The following is a 15,287-nucleotide window of genomic DNA, read 5'->3' on the forward strand; positions in this document are numbered from 1 at the left end:
CATTGAAAGCTTGCTCACAGGATCCCATCCATTTCATAACTTTAGAGCCTCCTTTTGGTTTGCGTTTTACGTGAGGGGCTTTGCCTATGTGTCTAAGCAACCGCAGTGTGTCCGTAATTGAATGACACGATTCATGCGTTAACATTTTTGGCTAGCTTATAACCTTGGCTAAAAAAACTGCTCGGCGTGCCCCAAGTAGTCGTGTGCTAAAGCTAGCTTATCTCACGTAAATAAAACGGCTAGACCTTGTGTTAAAGGTTCAGATTGCAGGGCTACTGGTGCAAGGTTGCTGAACAATATCGCCTGGTGAGTAGCTAATTTATTACTGCATTTTCCTTCAATTGTGCCAGCGTTACGTGTTTGCTCGGGTGATGCTGTGCTGTGTTGGCTGGCTACACTTGACAGCTAGCTAACTTGAAGTTAGCTTCCTCGTTCTGGATCTAGAGTTTGCGTATGTGACTGCCGAGAAGATGCTGATGGTTTGGTTATACATATGTATGTACATGCCTTCTGATGAGCTTCCTATAATACTGTTGAATTGTGTGACAGGCTGATGTTATAACATTAAGCTGACTTGTCCCTCGGCAGTACGTGGGAACGTTGACTGTAATCACGTGAGTTGCAACAGGGAAGTGAACAGTACTGGAAGTAAATAGTGCAGGAGAGTCCCTCGTTTAAAATACTTGTGGTTTGCAACCTTAATCAATATGCAACTGGTAGCAAGAGAGACGAGTTAGACCGACTTTTGTGCTTTCTACTCTGCTACTAAAGGACGGAGGGATGGCCCACTAACTTTGGGTAACATTAAACTATTTTTTCTGTACTAGGATGTTCATTTGAATCACTGATATTGTGTGTATATATATATATATATATATATATATATATATATATATATATATATATATATATATATATATATATATATATATTCTTTATTTAAACGCTTATTGACCTTTCGTGCGCTGGGCCGTTATCAGTAATGGGGATTGTATGTGGAGTAGAGCGATAAGGTTTCAGCAGTCTCTGCCCATTTGGCAAGGCCGATGCTGATTAATGTCATAGACCTTTGTCATGGGAAAAGGAAACGCACTGCATTATAAGGTATATTGCTTAGGTTTGTCATTCATTTCCATTGGTTTCATGGCTGTATCCCAAATGGAATAAAGTAGTACAACGAAATTACTCATTCGAAATGCTTTCTAAACAGAGAGCGATATTGACCAAGAGACGCAGGGGGATAGGAGATATATTTTGAATGTGAATGCACTGTTAATACTTTTTGATGCTTACACTTAAAACATTCTTTCCTCTCCATTCCAGCTTTCTTCAACATCGGGTTCCAGGATTTCTTTTGTACATTTTGGTTTCATTCAAAGATGACTTTGTCATTACCCTGGTTTTGCACATACATCACGTAGATCTTGGAAGAGAGGATTAATACTGCACTAGGCCAGTGCCGCACATGGTGTGGGTGAAACTTAAGTCATGAACCTCCATCAAGTCCTCACAGGGGCAGTCAATCCAGGGGACAACTGCTTCTCCGTGGGGAGTGTCAACAATGTGCCATTCACGGTAAGAGATTGACACAGCCTTGGAGTGAACTTGCTTGCAGCCCTTTTAAAGTCGATATTGCCTGACCCATGTTTTAGTACCTTAGTCGACTACGATGATCCTATTTACTCTGTTAACTTTGATTAGTGTCTTCACTGTTAACCAAAGGTAATTGTTGATGTGTTTAAAGTGAAATGATCAAGTTGTCAACCCTTAATAAGACACACTCTAGGCAATGCAAATTAATGGTGATTTTTGTTACTATAAATCTTCTTTCTTTTTGGCATTGTAATTATTTTATTAATTATTATTATTTAGCTTAATTGCAGATTTGATGTGACTTAATGTAATTTAAATAGCAATCAACCTAATGGATTCTTTGTCAGACTCCATTGACTGAATTGGGTTAATTTACTTTAAAGTTCCCACAAAAATGGCAGATGACGGTCTATCTGATGGTGGGCCATTGGTGGTGGTGTGTCCTTTTCGTCCCTATCTGAGTGAATATCCCCTGACTTGCCCCTCTGTCTTCCGCTGTGACAGGCCTATGCGTCCGGTTGTGACGTGGTGATCTTGGGAAGTGACTTTGAGCGGCTGCAGATCATTCCCGGGGCAAAGCATGGTAACATCCAAGTGGGTTGCGTGGACTGCTCCCTGGACGGAGGCCGGGTAAGAGCAGCTTGGCTTCTTGTCACAGAAACACCTTTTGGATCTGGACAGTTTCATCGTTAAAAAAATCCCAAAATACACACGTGTGGATTTAAGTGTGTAACCTATGGCAACACAAGGTTAAAATTGAAATGGGGAGGTAAATTCTATATTTATCACATGCATATCCATAGATAGAAGGAGAAGCTTAAGCAAAGGCAAGGGGAAATGAGTGGAATAGAAGCCATTTATATTTACTTGTATGATGAAAGGCCTCGTTTTTGTCATGAGTTTAAGAAGGGAAGTGTGTGTGGTGTGTGTGTGTGGCCTTTTTGGAAGTTTTTGTGTGTTACTCGTTCAATTCATCATCCCTGACAGTTGATATTATTTACCTCATTAGGTACATGGCTTGTATTACTCAGAGTCCTGGTCACCTCAATACCGCTTAATTAATTCTTGTCAGTCACTCCATTCATCAGTGTGCAAGTGTGCTTTGTCATAATCAACATATTTAGACTTGGAGGGTTTTTGGGCCTGGAAGTAATTTTTCCTCCTCTCATAAAGCCTTCTTTTTCATTTATGAAATGCCCCTTACTATTAGATGCGTGACGATATTCTATACCCAATTATCATATTTTGTCTTTGCTGTGTTTCCGGCAACAGATTGCAGCTTCATACGGAGGCATTGTTTGTGTGTTTGAGCCTGTGGGGCGGACCGATCCGAAATCCACGACACCAATGGTGAGTTGCTCAGGATTACACAGTACATTTGCCTGTGGGTAAAGTGCCAGAAGGAATAGAACAAGTTTTTAAAAAGTACTTTACATTAAGAGGTTTCATATGTGCATGGGACCAGTGCCATGTGATAGAATAGCTACACCAGTGCTTCTAACTAGTTTACATGATGAAATGCAAATTTAGACTAGTACTTTTCAAATCGTTCAAATGTTTTTACTCCGGGATCTGGTGACTGGTTTTGCATCTTTTTAAGTATCGTTCTGATTTAAATATACAAAATTTGCATTACTAATTATCTGGCTATCTAACTGTTTTGTCTCCTTTGTGTTACTCTTTATTTAAATGGCTCTCCTTTGCATACATATCTCTACAGAAGTTGGAGTTCCAGTGGCAGAAAAGTGGCCAAATAGTTCTCCAGTCAATAGTCAGGAACCTTGCCTGGCACCCCTCAGGTACAGTCCCACAGCATCTTTTCCAGTTCTGCCAAACCCAGAGCGCACCTGCTGTCCCGAAGAGGCTGATTGAACAACAATAACAAACAGAGTTTTCCATCATTTAAAAAAAACATGTCCTCATGACTTGTGCCTCGGGCTCCTCCAGGGAGATATCTGTTGACAGGCTCCAACAGCCTCCAGTTGTGGTCCAACAGCGCTAGGCCAGGTGCTGGCCATGAGGAGGAAGGGAAGCCCACAGAGCTGACCATTGACAGCCCTCCGTCTCCATGGAGGTGCATCTGGCTCAGCAGGTGAGGACGAGATATTGTACTCATTGCATTGTGTTGAACATTTAGCAGGGTTACTCTTTTCTCCTCTTGTGCCTGGTTTTTAAAGCTTTTATTTGTTCATGTTTTAATTGCCTTTTTATTATGTTGATTTGATGTGCACTGTTAAGTAACATCTGTGCTATATAAATATATTGTCAATGATAAATTAATAAATTGCTCATTAGCTAGTGGGCATGCCCAGCGGTTGTGGGAGCTACTGCACTAGCCTTCTGTTTACAGAGTCGACTTCATTCATTTCTGGGTTCCCTTGCTATAGGACAGCATCACCCGTCAATCTGATGAAGTTCTCTCCTGATGGAGAATTCTTTGCCACAGCTGGACTTGTAAGTTGTCCCCATACCTATTTCTTGATTACCCTGGCTTCGATTTCCCATGTACGGTTGACATGTTAATTGTTTTAAACAACAGTAACATCAACATTAAAATAGCTGCTAGTAGTTGCTTGCTAACCCTCAATGCTATCCAGAGGTTTGAACAGGAGCTGTCCTGTCGTTTGACTGGATTCTACCCTGTGCCACCTCCATGCAGGATGACTGCCTGGTGAAGGTGTGGTACAGCACCATTAAGTGGCAGTCGGGAGTGTCCAGCCTCTTCACACCCCCGGAGGCGGACTCAGCCCATGGGGAGTTGGCCTTCTCCTTCGTCTACCTGGCCCATCCACGCTCCGTCACTGGCTTCTCCTGGAGGCAGACCAGCAAGTACATGCCCCGGTAAGGGAGGTCGATTTTGAGGTTGTCAATCAGGATGTTTTACTCCCTTGTAAGACATTGCACGGAGCATGAAAATGAAAAAGAAATATGTCCTCTGTTTTTGAGATTTTCTTTATGAGTAACAAAAGCATTTGTTTTTAAACATCAATATTTTTTTGTACTTTAGTACTCAACTATTGCTATGTTTAGCCTTTGTTATGATTTCTTTCTTTCTTTCTTATCATACTCTACAGACATTGAGACCCATCTTCTCCCATGATCCATCACCTAGAGACTATTCCATAAAAGAAATATATACTTGTTGAGCATCGGGCGTTTATCTGTAAAGATCCACGTTTATATTCCCATGGGTCCCGATGGAGACTTGCTTCTTTCTTGACATAACAGTCGTGTCTTTAAAACATTTTCCCACTCCCAAATGAACTCTCATACTTCAAAGGAAAGACACATGTGGGACATCCACGTGTTTCTCTGCTTCTATTGAGCATGACCAGGTCCAATTTATAGTAGTACGAGAACGAGGCTATGGTTTAAGGCTAGGTTATGTTTCTAAATGCATTTTCAGCATGAATTGCATTTTCTAGTTGAAATTCAATATTTGACCTGTTGACATAAGCCGGAAGCCAGGTCCAGTCCTAAGGATGTTTTCTGCTAGCTTTTATTATTTCTGTTGGCCTAAGTACATATGTACAGTATGAAATTTGGCAGAGAGTAACCTGAAACAATGGGGAAAGTAGCGAAGTAAAAGTTTGCGACAACATCCCCAAAAAGACAAAATAACATCCAGTCTCAAGCCTTCCAGATGGGGGTTAGCATATCCCTTGGATCTAAAGTTACTGCTGAAATGTAGCGCTATTTCTGCTGAAATTAAAATGAGACCAAACCGCCCCGAGTTGAGGGGGCTTTCTGTCAACCCGTGATGGCTCAAGGTGTAGACTAACTAATCTAATAACAGAGAAGCTATTGTGTCAGGTTACAGCCTTTGGGCTGGACCAGTCTCCCGGTCAATATAAACAGGAAAAATTGTAATCAAGTCAAGTTTGTACATTGAAAGAACATCTGGTTGGTTCCTTTCACGAAAAGAGGGAACAAACAATACCTTTTGGATTTTTTCCTAATCAATACAGTACATAGAATTGTGTCATTTTAGGAATGCAACGTACACTCAATCTTTAATTAAACTACATCGGTTCCTAATGATTTTATTAGCATATTTTATTAGCTTTTACATTTTACGCTTTGTGTTGAACTGCATGCCGTAGTATGCATATAAAATCTAATTTATACAGACCCCTGATATCTGAAATGTTAATTCCTTTGGCTTATCACTAAGGGTAGTTTAACATTTGCAGGAAATTAAACCATTTTTCATGCAAAATGGGTTAGTCGCAGACACCTATATCCCCAGCTGTAATATCCTGGTCTGACCTGAAATTGTCCTCTGACTCAAAGGATAATGTGATACAAGTCTAATGTGATGCAAGTCTAATGTGATAAGCCACTAACATGGACGTACAGGAAATGTATTCCAAAAACGACCATATCGGGTTATGGAACTCTGCCTCTATTAATCTACACAATATTGTCTGCTGGTATATATGGGAATTTAGAAAACATTTTTATTTGACATAGACAGGCCTACCATTGTTTATATTTGGAAGATACCCTTACCCCTTAGATACCCATTATGCCTATTTGTACTTTCTACTGAAATGAAACGAAACTCCTCATTCATTCCCCATTCTAATGCAGTGTATTTTCCAGTTGCTGTGAAAGAGTTAAGTTTGCCTTGCCGATCTTGAAGCTGTTCCCTAATATCGGAGCAGCATAATCGATGACGACGCTTTTACGTCACACTTTTACGCTTCCGTCTTCCCACAAATTTCCCAATTGAGCGTCTGTGTCCCGTGTTTTCCCACCAGAGGGTCGGTGTGTAGCGTGCTGCTCACCTGCTGTAAGGACAGCGTGTGTCGCCTCTGGGCCGAGACCCTTCTGCCCGACGACAGTCTCCTCTCCAGTCACCATAACAACCACGCCACCGGTCAACAGGGTGACCGGCCGCGACCGTCTGGGCCCTGCAGGAAGAATGGCTCTGACGAGGGGTCACAGGGAAGGGCACCGCTGCAGGTGAGACTAATTGTAGCATGTTTCACTGTGATGACTGAAGTGGAACACAGCCCTCTGGTCGCAAGGGTACCGCCAGGTCCTAATTGAATGAGGACGTGCAACTTTGTGGATGGCGAGAACGACGCTGTTATTCTGTGAAGCCCTTAACAAAGTGGACAAACCAGCACGCAAGATGTTAAGCTATTCTATTAAAGAAAATGGAAATATCCTCTCCTCCATCCTTTTGTTAGCTCCATCACACTTGTTTTTTTTTTCGTGGGGAATTCAAACCCGACGACCAGCTCCACTGCTATTTTTGCAAATTAGCATAGAGCAGAGATAAGAGATGGGGAGGGAATAGAAAGAAAAAAGCACAGAAGAGAAGAGGCTTTAGAAGAGTTAAAGGGAAAATTAATTGGCTATCAGACACAAAGATGGTTTTCTGAGCTTTGTAGGGCTTAAGAGAAAGATCAGTGAGGGAAAACTGGCCTGATTGCTGTAATCTGTGCTACCACCTCCTAAAGATAGCTGTAACCTTCTTCTTTTCAAAGTTTTTTATTTATAATGAGTTATCTACTTTTCTACCTCTCTTTGGTCATAGGTCAGTGTAAACTGATAAGAGTTTTTCATTTGTTTTCATCTGTCTTCGTTAACCTCATTTTCCTCGAACATATAAAATGTACTTTATTTGAAATGAACATTCACAATGTCCTTGTCCTTATTTCCTCTCTGATGGCACTCAGAGAGGACATAAAGAGAGTGTGTGTGTGTGTGTGTGTGTGTGTGTGTGTGTGTGTGTGTGTGTGTGTGTGTGTGTGTGTGTGTGTGTGTGTGTGAAGTATTTCTAAAATTCCCCCCCAAAATTATATAATGTAGAAACTCAGTAACCTTTAATGTCTTGAACAGTAGGTGTGGCCCTCCTCCTCGTAGGGAGAGTCCCTCTCCTTTTCTTCCACCCTTGACGGTGGAACAATGCGTAAGTTAATTGGTGTATTCTGTTCCAGCTCAACCTGCAGGACTCCTATGGGATGCCTTCTTTCCATGGCGTGGCCCATCCCTCTGTTACAGGCTGCCTGCCCCACCTGAATGGGAGGCACTACAGCCACAAATCAGGCAGCAACAGCCTTCCCCATGCAAACGCTCTGTGTCACTTCCACATCGCAGCCAGCATCAACCCAGCCACAGGTGGCGACCATTTGAAAAATACATTCATTTTATTTTTAGAAGAAATGGGTATTTTTAAAAATAAATAAACCCCATTCATATATAAATGACATTATTAGGAAAGGCTTGTTACGTGCAAGCAGGGTTAGCCCTAACTCTAACACTAAACCATTTAATACATTTAGAATTCATAATACATATTTGGGATTCATATTTTTTATACAGTCTAATTACCTAAGGATATTATCGTGAAAATGTCTTTAATGCAATGAAGTAGATGGTGTTCAAGAATCTCCTATCTTATCCAAAATTTAAGAATGGGCTTGGAAAAAGGAAAATTAATTGTATTCTTAGTTTTATAATTAAAAGCAATCTTGTACTATACCAAGAAAAGTGGGTTTAAGCAGTCACTTACCCCTCCAATTTAAATAGGTGAGTTGGGGCGTTTTTAAAAGAGGTCTCCCGATTGTCTAAGATGATCTATTTTTACCGGCTGTTAAACAGGATTGTTGGCAATTTCCCTTTTGACTCACACATTTGTGACATCTTATATTCGTAGCGGCATATCACAATTATTTCTGGGATATTTAGATGGCATTCGATGGAAATTTTATAGCTGCAGGCTTTATTGTTGCCTATTTCAACCCAAAGTCCTGATGGCTAATCTTTGAATTTCTTTATCCCAGATATCCCCCTGCTCCCCTCCATCTCCTCTCTATGTGGGGGAGACGATGAGGAACCGGGGGGGCCCTTCACAGTCCACTGGCTGAACAACAAGGAGCTCCACCTCACTCTGGCCATGGAGGTATTCCTCCAGCAGCTCCGGGGCACTCTGGAGAATGAGGCTGAGCCCACGCGGGAAGGTGTGCATAAGGCTGTTCTTCAACAGTAGGACTTTCCTCTTAGAAACACATGAGTTTTGTCTGGTAATGCTTTTCTAGTCCTTCAGTCAGTCCAAATGACCAAAAAAAATAAACTAACTAGAAAATGCCTTTCCTGCAGAAAATGCAGTGAATGCTGTGTAGTGTAAAGTGAGATTGAATTGAAAGAAATGTGCAATAGCAAGTAACCGATTAAAATGGAGTTTGGTCAAGAGAGCAATAGTTATGTACTATTTGGGTTGAATTGGGGTTGAATTATGTCTCTAAATAACAACATTTGTTGTGCATTGATGTTATTCTTTGACATCGAGTTAATCAAGATTTGCTCACATATTAGCCTAATAATGAGACTCTTTGGAGTCTCAGCTGTCATGACATATCTATTGTTTGTTTAGATAGCATGTCGTGAAATAGCTGGTTTTAAAGTGCATTAGCCTTTTATCTTCTACCGGGAGCGGACACCTAGCCATTTATGAAGATCCTAGCCTCAAATGAATATACTCGTTCTCCAAAACGATTTCTCAGGCATGTGTAAGTTGCACACGATCATGATCAGTAGAAGTAGACGGGAGAATGTCTTAACAGTCTGTTTCTATGTTAAATATTGATGGTGTAAAGCTCTGCGACGTCTTCAATGTTTAGGAAGGAAGGAATTCAATGAGACCAACTGAAAATATACGAAACGGGTTTTACACTAAGGCCGTTGAATCTCAGCAAGGGTTAATATCGAAGATCTGTCAATGTAGATAGTGTAATGATTGTTAAATGTTTGAACAGATTTTAGAGGTAAAAATTTACAGAGTTGCAAAGTCTGAAGTAGTTGAATTTTCAGAGAATGGGTTGACTTCCATCATAAAAAATTATATTTAAAAAGTATAAATGGTAGTGCGTGATTCAGAGCAGCGGAACAGTGGTCTCTAGGTGAACATTTTTGCAGCACTCTCCTTATTATGATTAGCTTTGTCAGGTGTAAATTATGACATTTTCTTTCAGAGCCAGAAGAGGAAGTGAACTCTGATGATGCAGACACTACCTCAACTGAAAGGCAGTCCCTGGAGCTTCCAGCGGCGGCGGTGGAGCACCGGGTCGAGGTGTTGCTGGCGGAATGGAACAAAGGGGCGGACATGTTGTTCAGCATCCACCCTATGGATGGCTCCCTGTTGGTCTGGAACGTGGACTGGCTGGATGAATACCAGCCAGCCATGTACAGACAAGCTCAGGTAGGTGTTAACATTGTGGTCTGATGCTGCTGTGTGTGTGTGGTAGGAATTAATAGGTTATTATCTGGGGGATAATGGTCTCCATTAGGGCGAAATAATGGCCGTTCCCTTGGTGTTGCTAATCGCAACCTGGAACCTGTAGAACAACAAACTTAGTATTGTTAAGTACTATATTATTTATGATCTTTTTTAACGTGGTTTACTAGAATGCATTAAATCCTTGCTCTACATTCATCCATTTCTTGTAGTCCTGTATAGTGTTAGTGTTATTAGGTCTTAAATCAAATAAGTCATTAAATGTATGACAATGTCAGGCTCTGTTTTAAGATAAGGTTAAGGTTTTTTGTTTATCCTGGCTTTACAAATGAATCTTCTCTTCACACTTATTTTTTTACATACAAATTATGAGCATCCATTCCCCTAACAAAGAAATTCATTATGCTTGTGTGGCACCTGTAATGTCCATACTGATGGATTTATTCAATTTGACCATTTTGCAAAACCTAATGTGTTTTCCTTATTAAATGACATCGCAAAGTGTGCATTAGCCAGGATGTTATTCAGAATGTAAATCATTTTGACAGTCATGATTGCCTTTCTCCCATTCTAATGGCTTCTTCTGTAGCCATTCAGCTAATGGTATTCTAATTAAGTGTGACTTCATATAAAATTTCAATTTTCCTTGATGCATTTTATCATCCGCTTTACAATGGAGAGAGGCTTCTGCTTGGCCGGCCAGTCAGGCATAGCAGCCGATAACTCACCCTCTGTCATTTCCACTTATTCATTTTGTCAAAGATATTGTGAAATATTGTTGGCCTTGCTTGTCACAAAAAGTATATACCGTCCATAGTACTATTTGTCATCTGATTTGATCACTCTTTTAGTGTGGAAGATTAGACCAGCTCACATTGAGGATTGATTTTGAAATCATCAAGAATTTCAACATAACTTTGTTTTGCTTCCATTTATATTGCATCGATTTTGGCACCTATTTTACTCCTAACTTTCCCTGGAAGGAGGGATGCCTCTTCAAGAAGTACGATCAAATCAAGGAGCAAGTTTCCAATCTCTGTCCAAAATAGACAGTGGAGTCAATACTTCTCGTTCAATGCTTTATTCGTGGGCTCAAGCAGGATTCCCCAAATAGAACGAGGCGAAACCATATCTAACTGTTAAGCGATTAATGCGTTCCTCAACACACTCCTGAAATCCTTCTCGAGTTTTCGTCCATGAGATCTGTGGTAGTTTTTCCGAGGGGGTGAGTTAGTTTTTGTTGGAACACAAATAAAATCGACTTGACTTGAAAAAGCGATGTATAAACCCAGTTGCTATTCATCTAGAACCCCCCCGCCAAACATTTCCCCCTCCCTCCTCCTCTCACCTCTCAGGTGTCCTTCGTGTCCCGCATCCCGGTGGCGTTCCCCACCGGCGACGCCAACACCCTGAGCCGCAGCGTCACCATGTACGCCTGCAACAAGAACGTGGACCTGGCCGTCCAGCACTGCCGGCAGTGGCCGTGCAGAGGCACGCTGCCCCGCTCAACCTCCGCCCTCATCAGCTACGGCGGTCAGGGCAAGGCGGCGTCCGGCAGCAGCCTCCGCCTCAGCATCTTCACGCCCAACGTGCTCATGATCTCCACGCACGCAGACGGCTCCCTCAACCAGTGGGCGGTGAGCTTCGCCGAGGACTCGGCCTTCTCCACCGTGCTCAGCGTCTCGCACAAGTCGCGCTACTGCGGCCACCGCTTCCACCTCAACGACCTGGCCTGCCACTCGCTGCTGCCGCTGCTGCTCACCACCTCGCACCACAACGCCCTCTGCACGCCCGACGCGGACCGCCTGGCGCCGCCGCCAGGCTCCCACCCCTCGGGCCTCTCCCTGACCACCCCCGCCGGATGGGGCCCGCGCCCCAGCCGAGTGTCCCTGGGCGTGGTCTCCCAGGACCCCAACGCAATCTACAGTGAGCTGATCCTGTGGAGGGTGGACCCCGTGGGGCCGCTCTCCTTCTCAGGAGGGGTCTCGGAGCTGGCCCGGATCAACTCTCTGCACGCTTCCGCCTTCGCCAACGTGGCTTGGCTCCCGGCGCTCATCCCCAGCAACTGTTTGGGTGGGTGATTAAAGAGGTTCAGGGGTAGCTTGGGTCTGCATTGGGATCCTGTGCCGTGTTCATGTGCTTTTGTAGTGAACCCTTTTGATTTATTTCTGCTGAAGAAACAACATTAATATCTGTCTGACCACTAATTATAGCCAACAAACATGACATTTCCTCCACCCAGTTCTTTTCCTATTTGGTTCACTCGTTGTTGTTTCTGTAATATCCACTATTCATTGGTCTTTGTTTTCCTTTTTATTTATAGGGGTGTACTGCAACTCTCCCAGTGCCTGCTTTGTAGCCAGTGACGGCCATTCACTCAGACTGTACCAGGCTGTTATTGAAGCCAAGAAACTCCTCAGTGAGCTGTCCAACCCTGACATATGTGTAAGTTTACAGCCACAATAACAGCGTAGTATTCTAGCACAGGGGTTCGGCTGATTGGTAGTCATGAGGCAAGTGTCACACAATGACCATTTGTTTGTACATGCACAACAACATTCTCAGTGATTGTATGGACCCTTTGCTCCCCTGGTGCGGCAGGTGTAATGGTATTCGAATGTGGTTGTCAGGCCTAGAACACCTTGAAGGACAACGATATTGTGTCCACTTAAAATATATATATATTTTATAATCTAGAATACCATGGTAGCAATGTGGCATAATATGTGTGACCTTTAATGTTGGATTAATAATTGTATAGCTTTTTACAAAAAACATGATGGAATTTGGGTGTGCCCACACACAGTAGTTAAAGAAGACATGCAGACCTTACAAACATATTTGTTGCTTCTAAAACAATACTAGTAGGATGATCATCATTTGTTACTATTTGTTTAACCTTATTACCTCTAATTACAAGCTAGAGTATAATTGTATAGACATTTCTGGCCTGAAAAACTAGAAACGCATTTGTGTAATTGACTAGTGGGTCTTTTTTTATTTTTTTTATGATACGATCTGTAAATAGCAACAACTACCTTGATAAGTAGTAAATGGAAGCCGTTAAATTGCCAGAGACCTTTAAAAACCTTGAACAGCAGCTGCTGTTCAAGAATAGTATTTATCTTTTTAGCAGGTTCAAAGAATTCCTTCCGAGAGATGCTGTGGGCAGTTGTCATGCCAGGCCCAATTGCTTTATATTGTTAATCCTTTTATTTTGTTAATCCCTTCTTTTCTCACTGCAGAAATATGTCGGAGAGGTGTTTAACATCATCAGTCAACAGTCCACAGCCAAACCTGGTTGTGTTATTGAGCTGGATGCTATCACTGATTTTGTAAGTATTATGGCTATGTCTAAAATATGTTTTTTGAACTAATCCCTTATGCCTATTTTAAGCACCACCAGGAAGTATTTTATATCTAAATGTATTTTGATGAATTGGTGAGTAATGGTAATAATAATATCTATTATGAAAACAATTATGTGACAATTTGTGAAGGGATGAATAGATTCTGTTGCCAGAACAGTTAAAAAAAAGTTTTTTGACTTTTGTTGGCGACACATGAAAGTCAAGACTTAAAAAGTGGTTCAGAGGAGACTAGGCAACAGTTTGTTCTGTTTTTTTAACAAGAAATCTCAACGCTCAAAATGAAAGGTTGTTTTTTTGTGCTGGCTACCAGCAAGAAAGTCTGCAAGTGTAGAAAAGGATGAGATTACAAACAATGCATAAGCAGCATAGCATATGCCAAAGCCAATGGCTGTGTTTGGTCTGTGATCCCTATGACAAGCATATAACGTGGATGTTATTTTCACACAATTTATTTCAGGTGTGACATGAGTTAACTTTTGTTTCAGAATTTCGGCTAATAGTTTACTGTATGTTTGCATGGAGTGTTGGTCTTGTTAGCCTTGTTACCCAAAAGATAAATACACTTTCATAGAAGTAGTCGTTCTCATCAACTGCTTTTTAAATTATTTGTAACACAAATACTGATGTTTTAATTGTATTTTATCTCTATATATGATAATTATATTGATGATTAATATTGTTACCGCACAAGTTAACATCTTGTTCTTATTCAATACATAATAAGAATAACGGTGGAGGAATTACAACCAAATACATAAGTTAAAAACAGTTAATTGAAACAGCAGCCATGCTATTAAATGATTCACAGTAGACTCCTTGCATGCTGTGGAAAGGTTATTCATGAACCCTGTGATGTGAAGACAAAAACTTGCGCACATTTTCACGCAATCCAAATATGTTTATAAAAACATTGTCTCGCTACTTGTATTTGATGCTTGGTACATTTAACTGTTTGGCCATTATGTGTTGAAGCACACTATACACAAACCGATTCCATTCCTCAACAACCCAGTCCGGATTTTCAAAACCAGAAATCTTGCCTATCTCTTGCGATCAAAATCGTGACTTAAGTGTAAACAAACATGGGCGACAACTCTCAGGAGGAACTTGCTCCTGCAACCCAAAATATCTTAACTCCAATTCGGAAGACCACCACAATTTTTTTTTTGCCGCCATGGCTGTCGTTATATTTACTCAATGCATTCTTGGTATTACGTATTATGTCAGCGTGGCTTCCAATTGGCTATCGTCTTTCCAACGTGACAATCCTTTGCCTGCGTCCTCTGCTGTTACTACTACAGCATTGGTTCTCAAAGTGCGGCCCACGGGCCAATGGCGGCCCGCAGAAACATTCCTGGCGGCCCGCAATGACATAGAGATGTAAGTTAAAAAAAAAAAAGATTTGAATTTTTTATTTTTTTATTTTTATTATTATATCAATATTAATTTAAACAAAAATAAATAAATATAAAGAGAAAAGCCGACTCTCTCTGGCTTTCAATTAAATCCTGTTACATAGTTTTAATCAACTGTTCATTACTTTGAAAGGATGAACCTCAGTTTCGTGATTTAGACCTCACTTGACCTCACTCCCAGAGGTCCACGGTGCAATGTTTTTTTCACCACTGGGATGCTGACGGCGTTTCCCGCCTGATTATTTTTTTTTCCTTTGGCCGCCCTCAGTCAAAATTTGGGTTCCTAAATTGGCCCTCAGCTGTCAAAACTTTGAGAACCCCTGCACTACAGAATATCGGACCATAAATATTGTCTAATATCTGCGTTTATGAATCGGTGAGGCCCAGATCGTTAAAGTCTTTTAATACACCCGACACAACAAGATAGTCTGGCAAAGAAAAAACGGTTGAACCATCAACAAATAGTGTTCCCAGCATAAATGTGCGGGTGTACAATCTACACCCACACATTTATGCTGGGTACATCATGCATGATAATTAGCCCAATTTTGTGCCAGATATCCACCTTCCAACTCTGGTCAGCAAGCCCAGATTTGTTGATGGTTCAACCGATTTTCTTACACACGTGCTAGCATTCATGTACAGTGGCAAGCAATTTTC

At 41.5% G+C, this 15,287-nt stretch overlaps 1 protein-coding gene across 3 annotated transcripts in view; it reads left to right on the forward strand.

The window, feature by feature from the left end:
* Nucleotides 1-15,287, forward strand: part of dmxl1 (Dmx like 1) — a 44,224-nt gene continuing 28,937 nt past the window's right edge. The window contains exons 1-15 of one of the 3 annotated variants that reach the window (XM_079736401.1): nucleotides 1-306; nucleotides 1,324-1,575; nucleotides 2,098-2,223; nucleotides 2,866-2,943; nucleotides 3,314-3,392; nucleotides 3,541-3,685; nucleotides 3,981-4,047; nucleotides 4,253-4,434; nucleotides 6,357-6,561; nucleotides 7,545-7,725; nucleotides 8,391-8,567; nucleotides 9,579-9,805; nucleotides 11,197-11,914; nucleotides 12,165-12,286; nucleotides 13,087-13,176. In XM_079736401.1, coding sequence (XP_079592527.1) covers nucleotides 1,489-1,575; nucleotides 2,098-2,223; nucleotides 2,866-2,943; nucleotides 3,314-3,392; nucleotides 3,541-3,685; nucleotides 3,981-4,047; nucleotides 4,253-4,434; nucleotides 6,357-6,561; nucleotides 7,545-7,725; nucleotides 8,391-8,567; nucleotides 9,579-9,805; nucleotides 11,197-11,914; nucleotides 12,165-12,286; nucleotides 13,087-13,176 — 2,484 coding nt within the window. In that variant the 5' untranslated portion in view covers nucleotides 1-306; nucleotides 1,324-1,488. Of the gene's footprint in view, nucleotides 307-657; nucleotides 799-1,323; nucleotides 1,576-2,097; nucleotides 2,224-2,865; nucleotides 2,944-3,313; nucleotides 3,393-3,540; nucleotides 3,686-3,980; nucleotides 4,048-4,252; nucleotides 4,435-6,356; nucleotides 6,562-7,544; nucleotides 7,726-8,390; nucleotides 8,568-9,578; nucleotides 9,806-11,196; nucleotides 11,915-12,164; nucleotides 12,287-13,086; nucleotides 13,177-15,287 lie in introns of those variants that run through there. The other 2 variants (XM_079736403.1, XM_079736402.1) reach the window with 2 other exon arrangements.

This window comes from Pollachius pollachius (genome assembly GCF_949987615.1).
Source record: "Pollachius pollachius genome assembly, chromosome: 1".
NCBI classification, from domain to species: domain Eukaryota; kingdom Metazoa; phylum Chordata; class Actinopteri; order Gadiformes; family Gadidae; genus Pollachius; species Pollachius pollachius.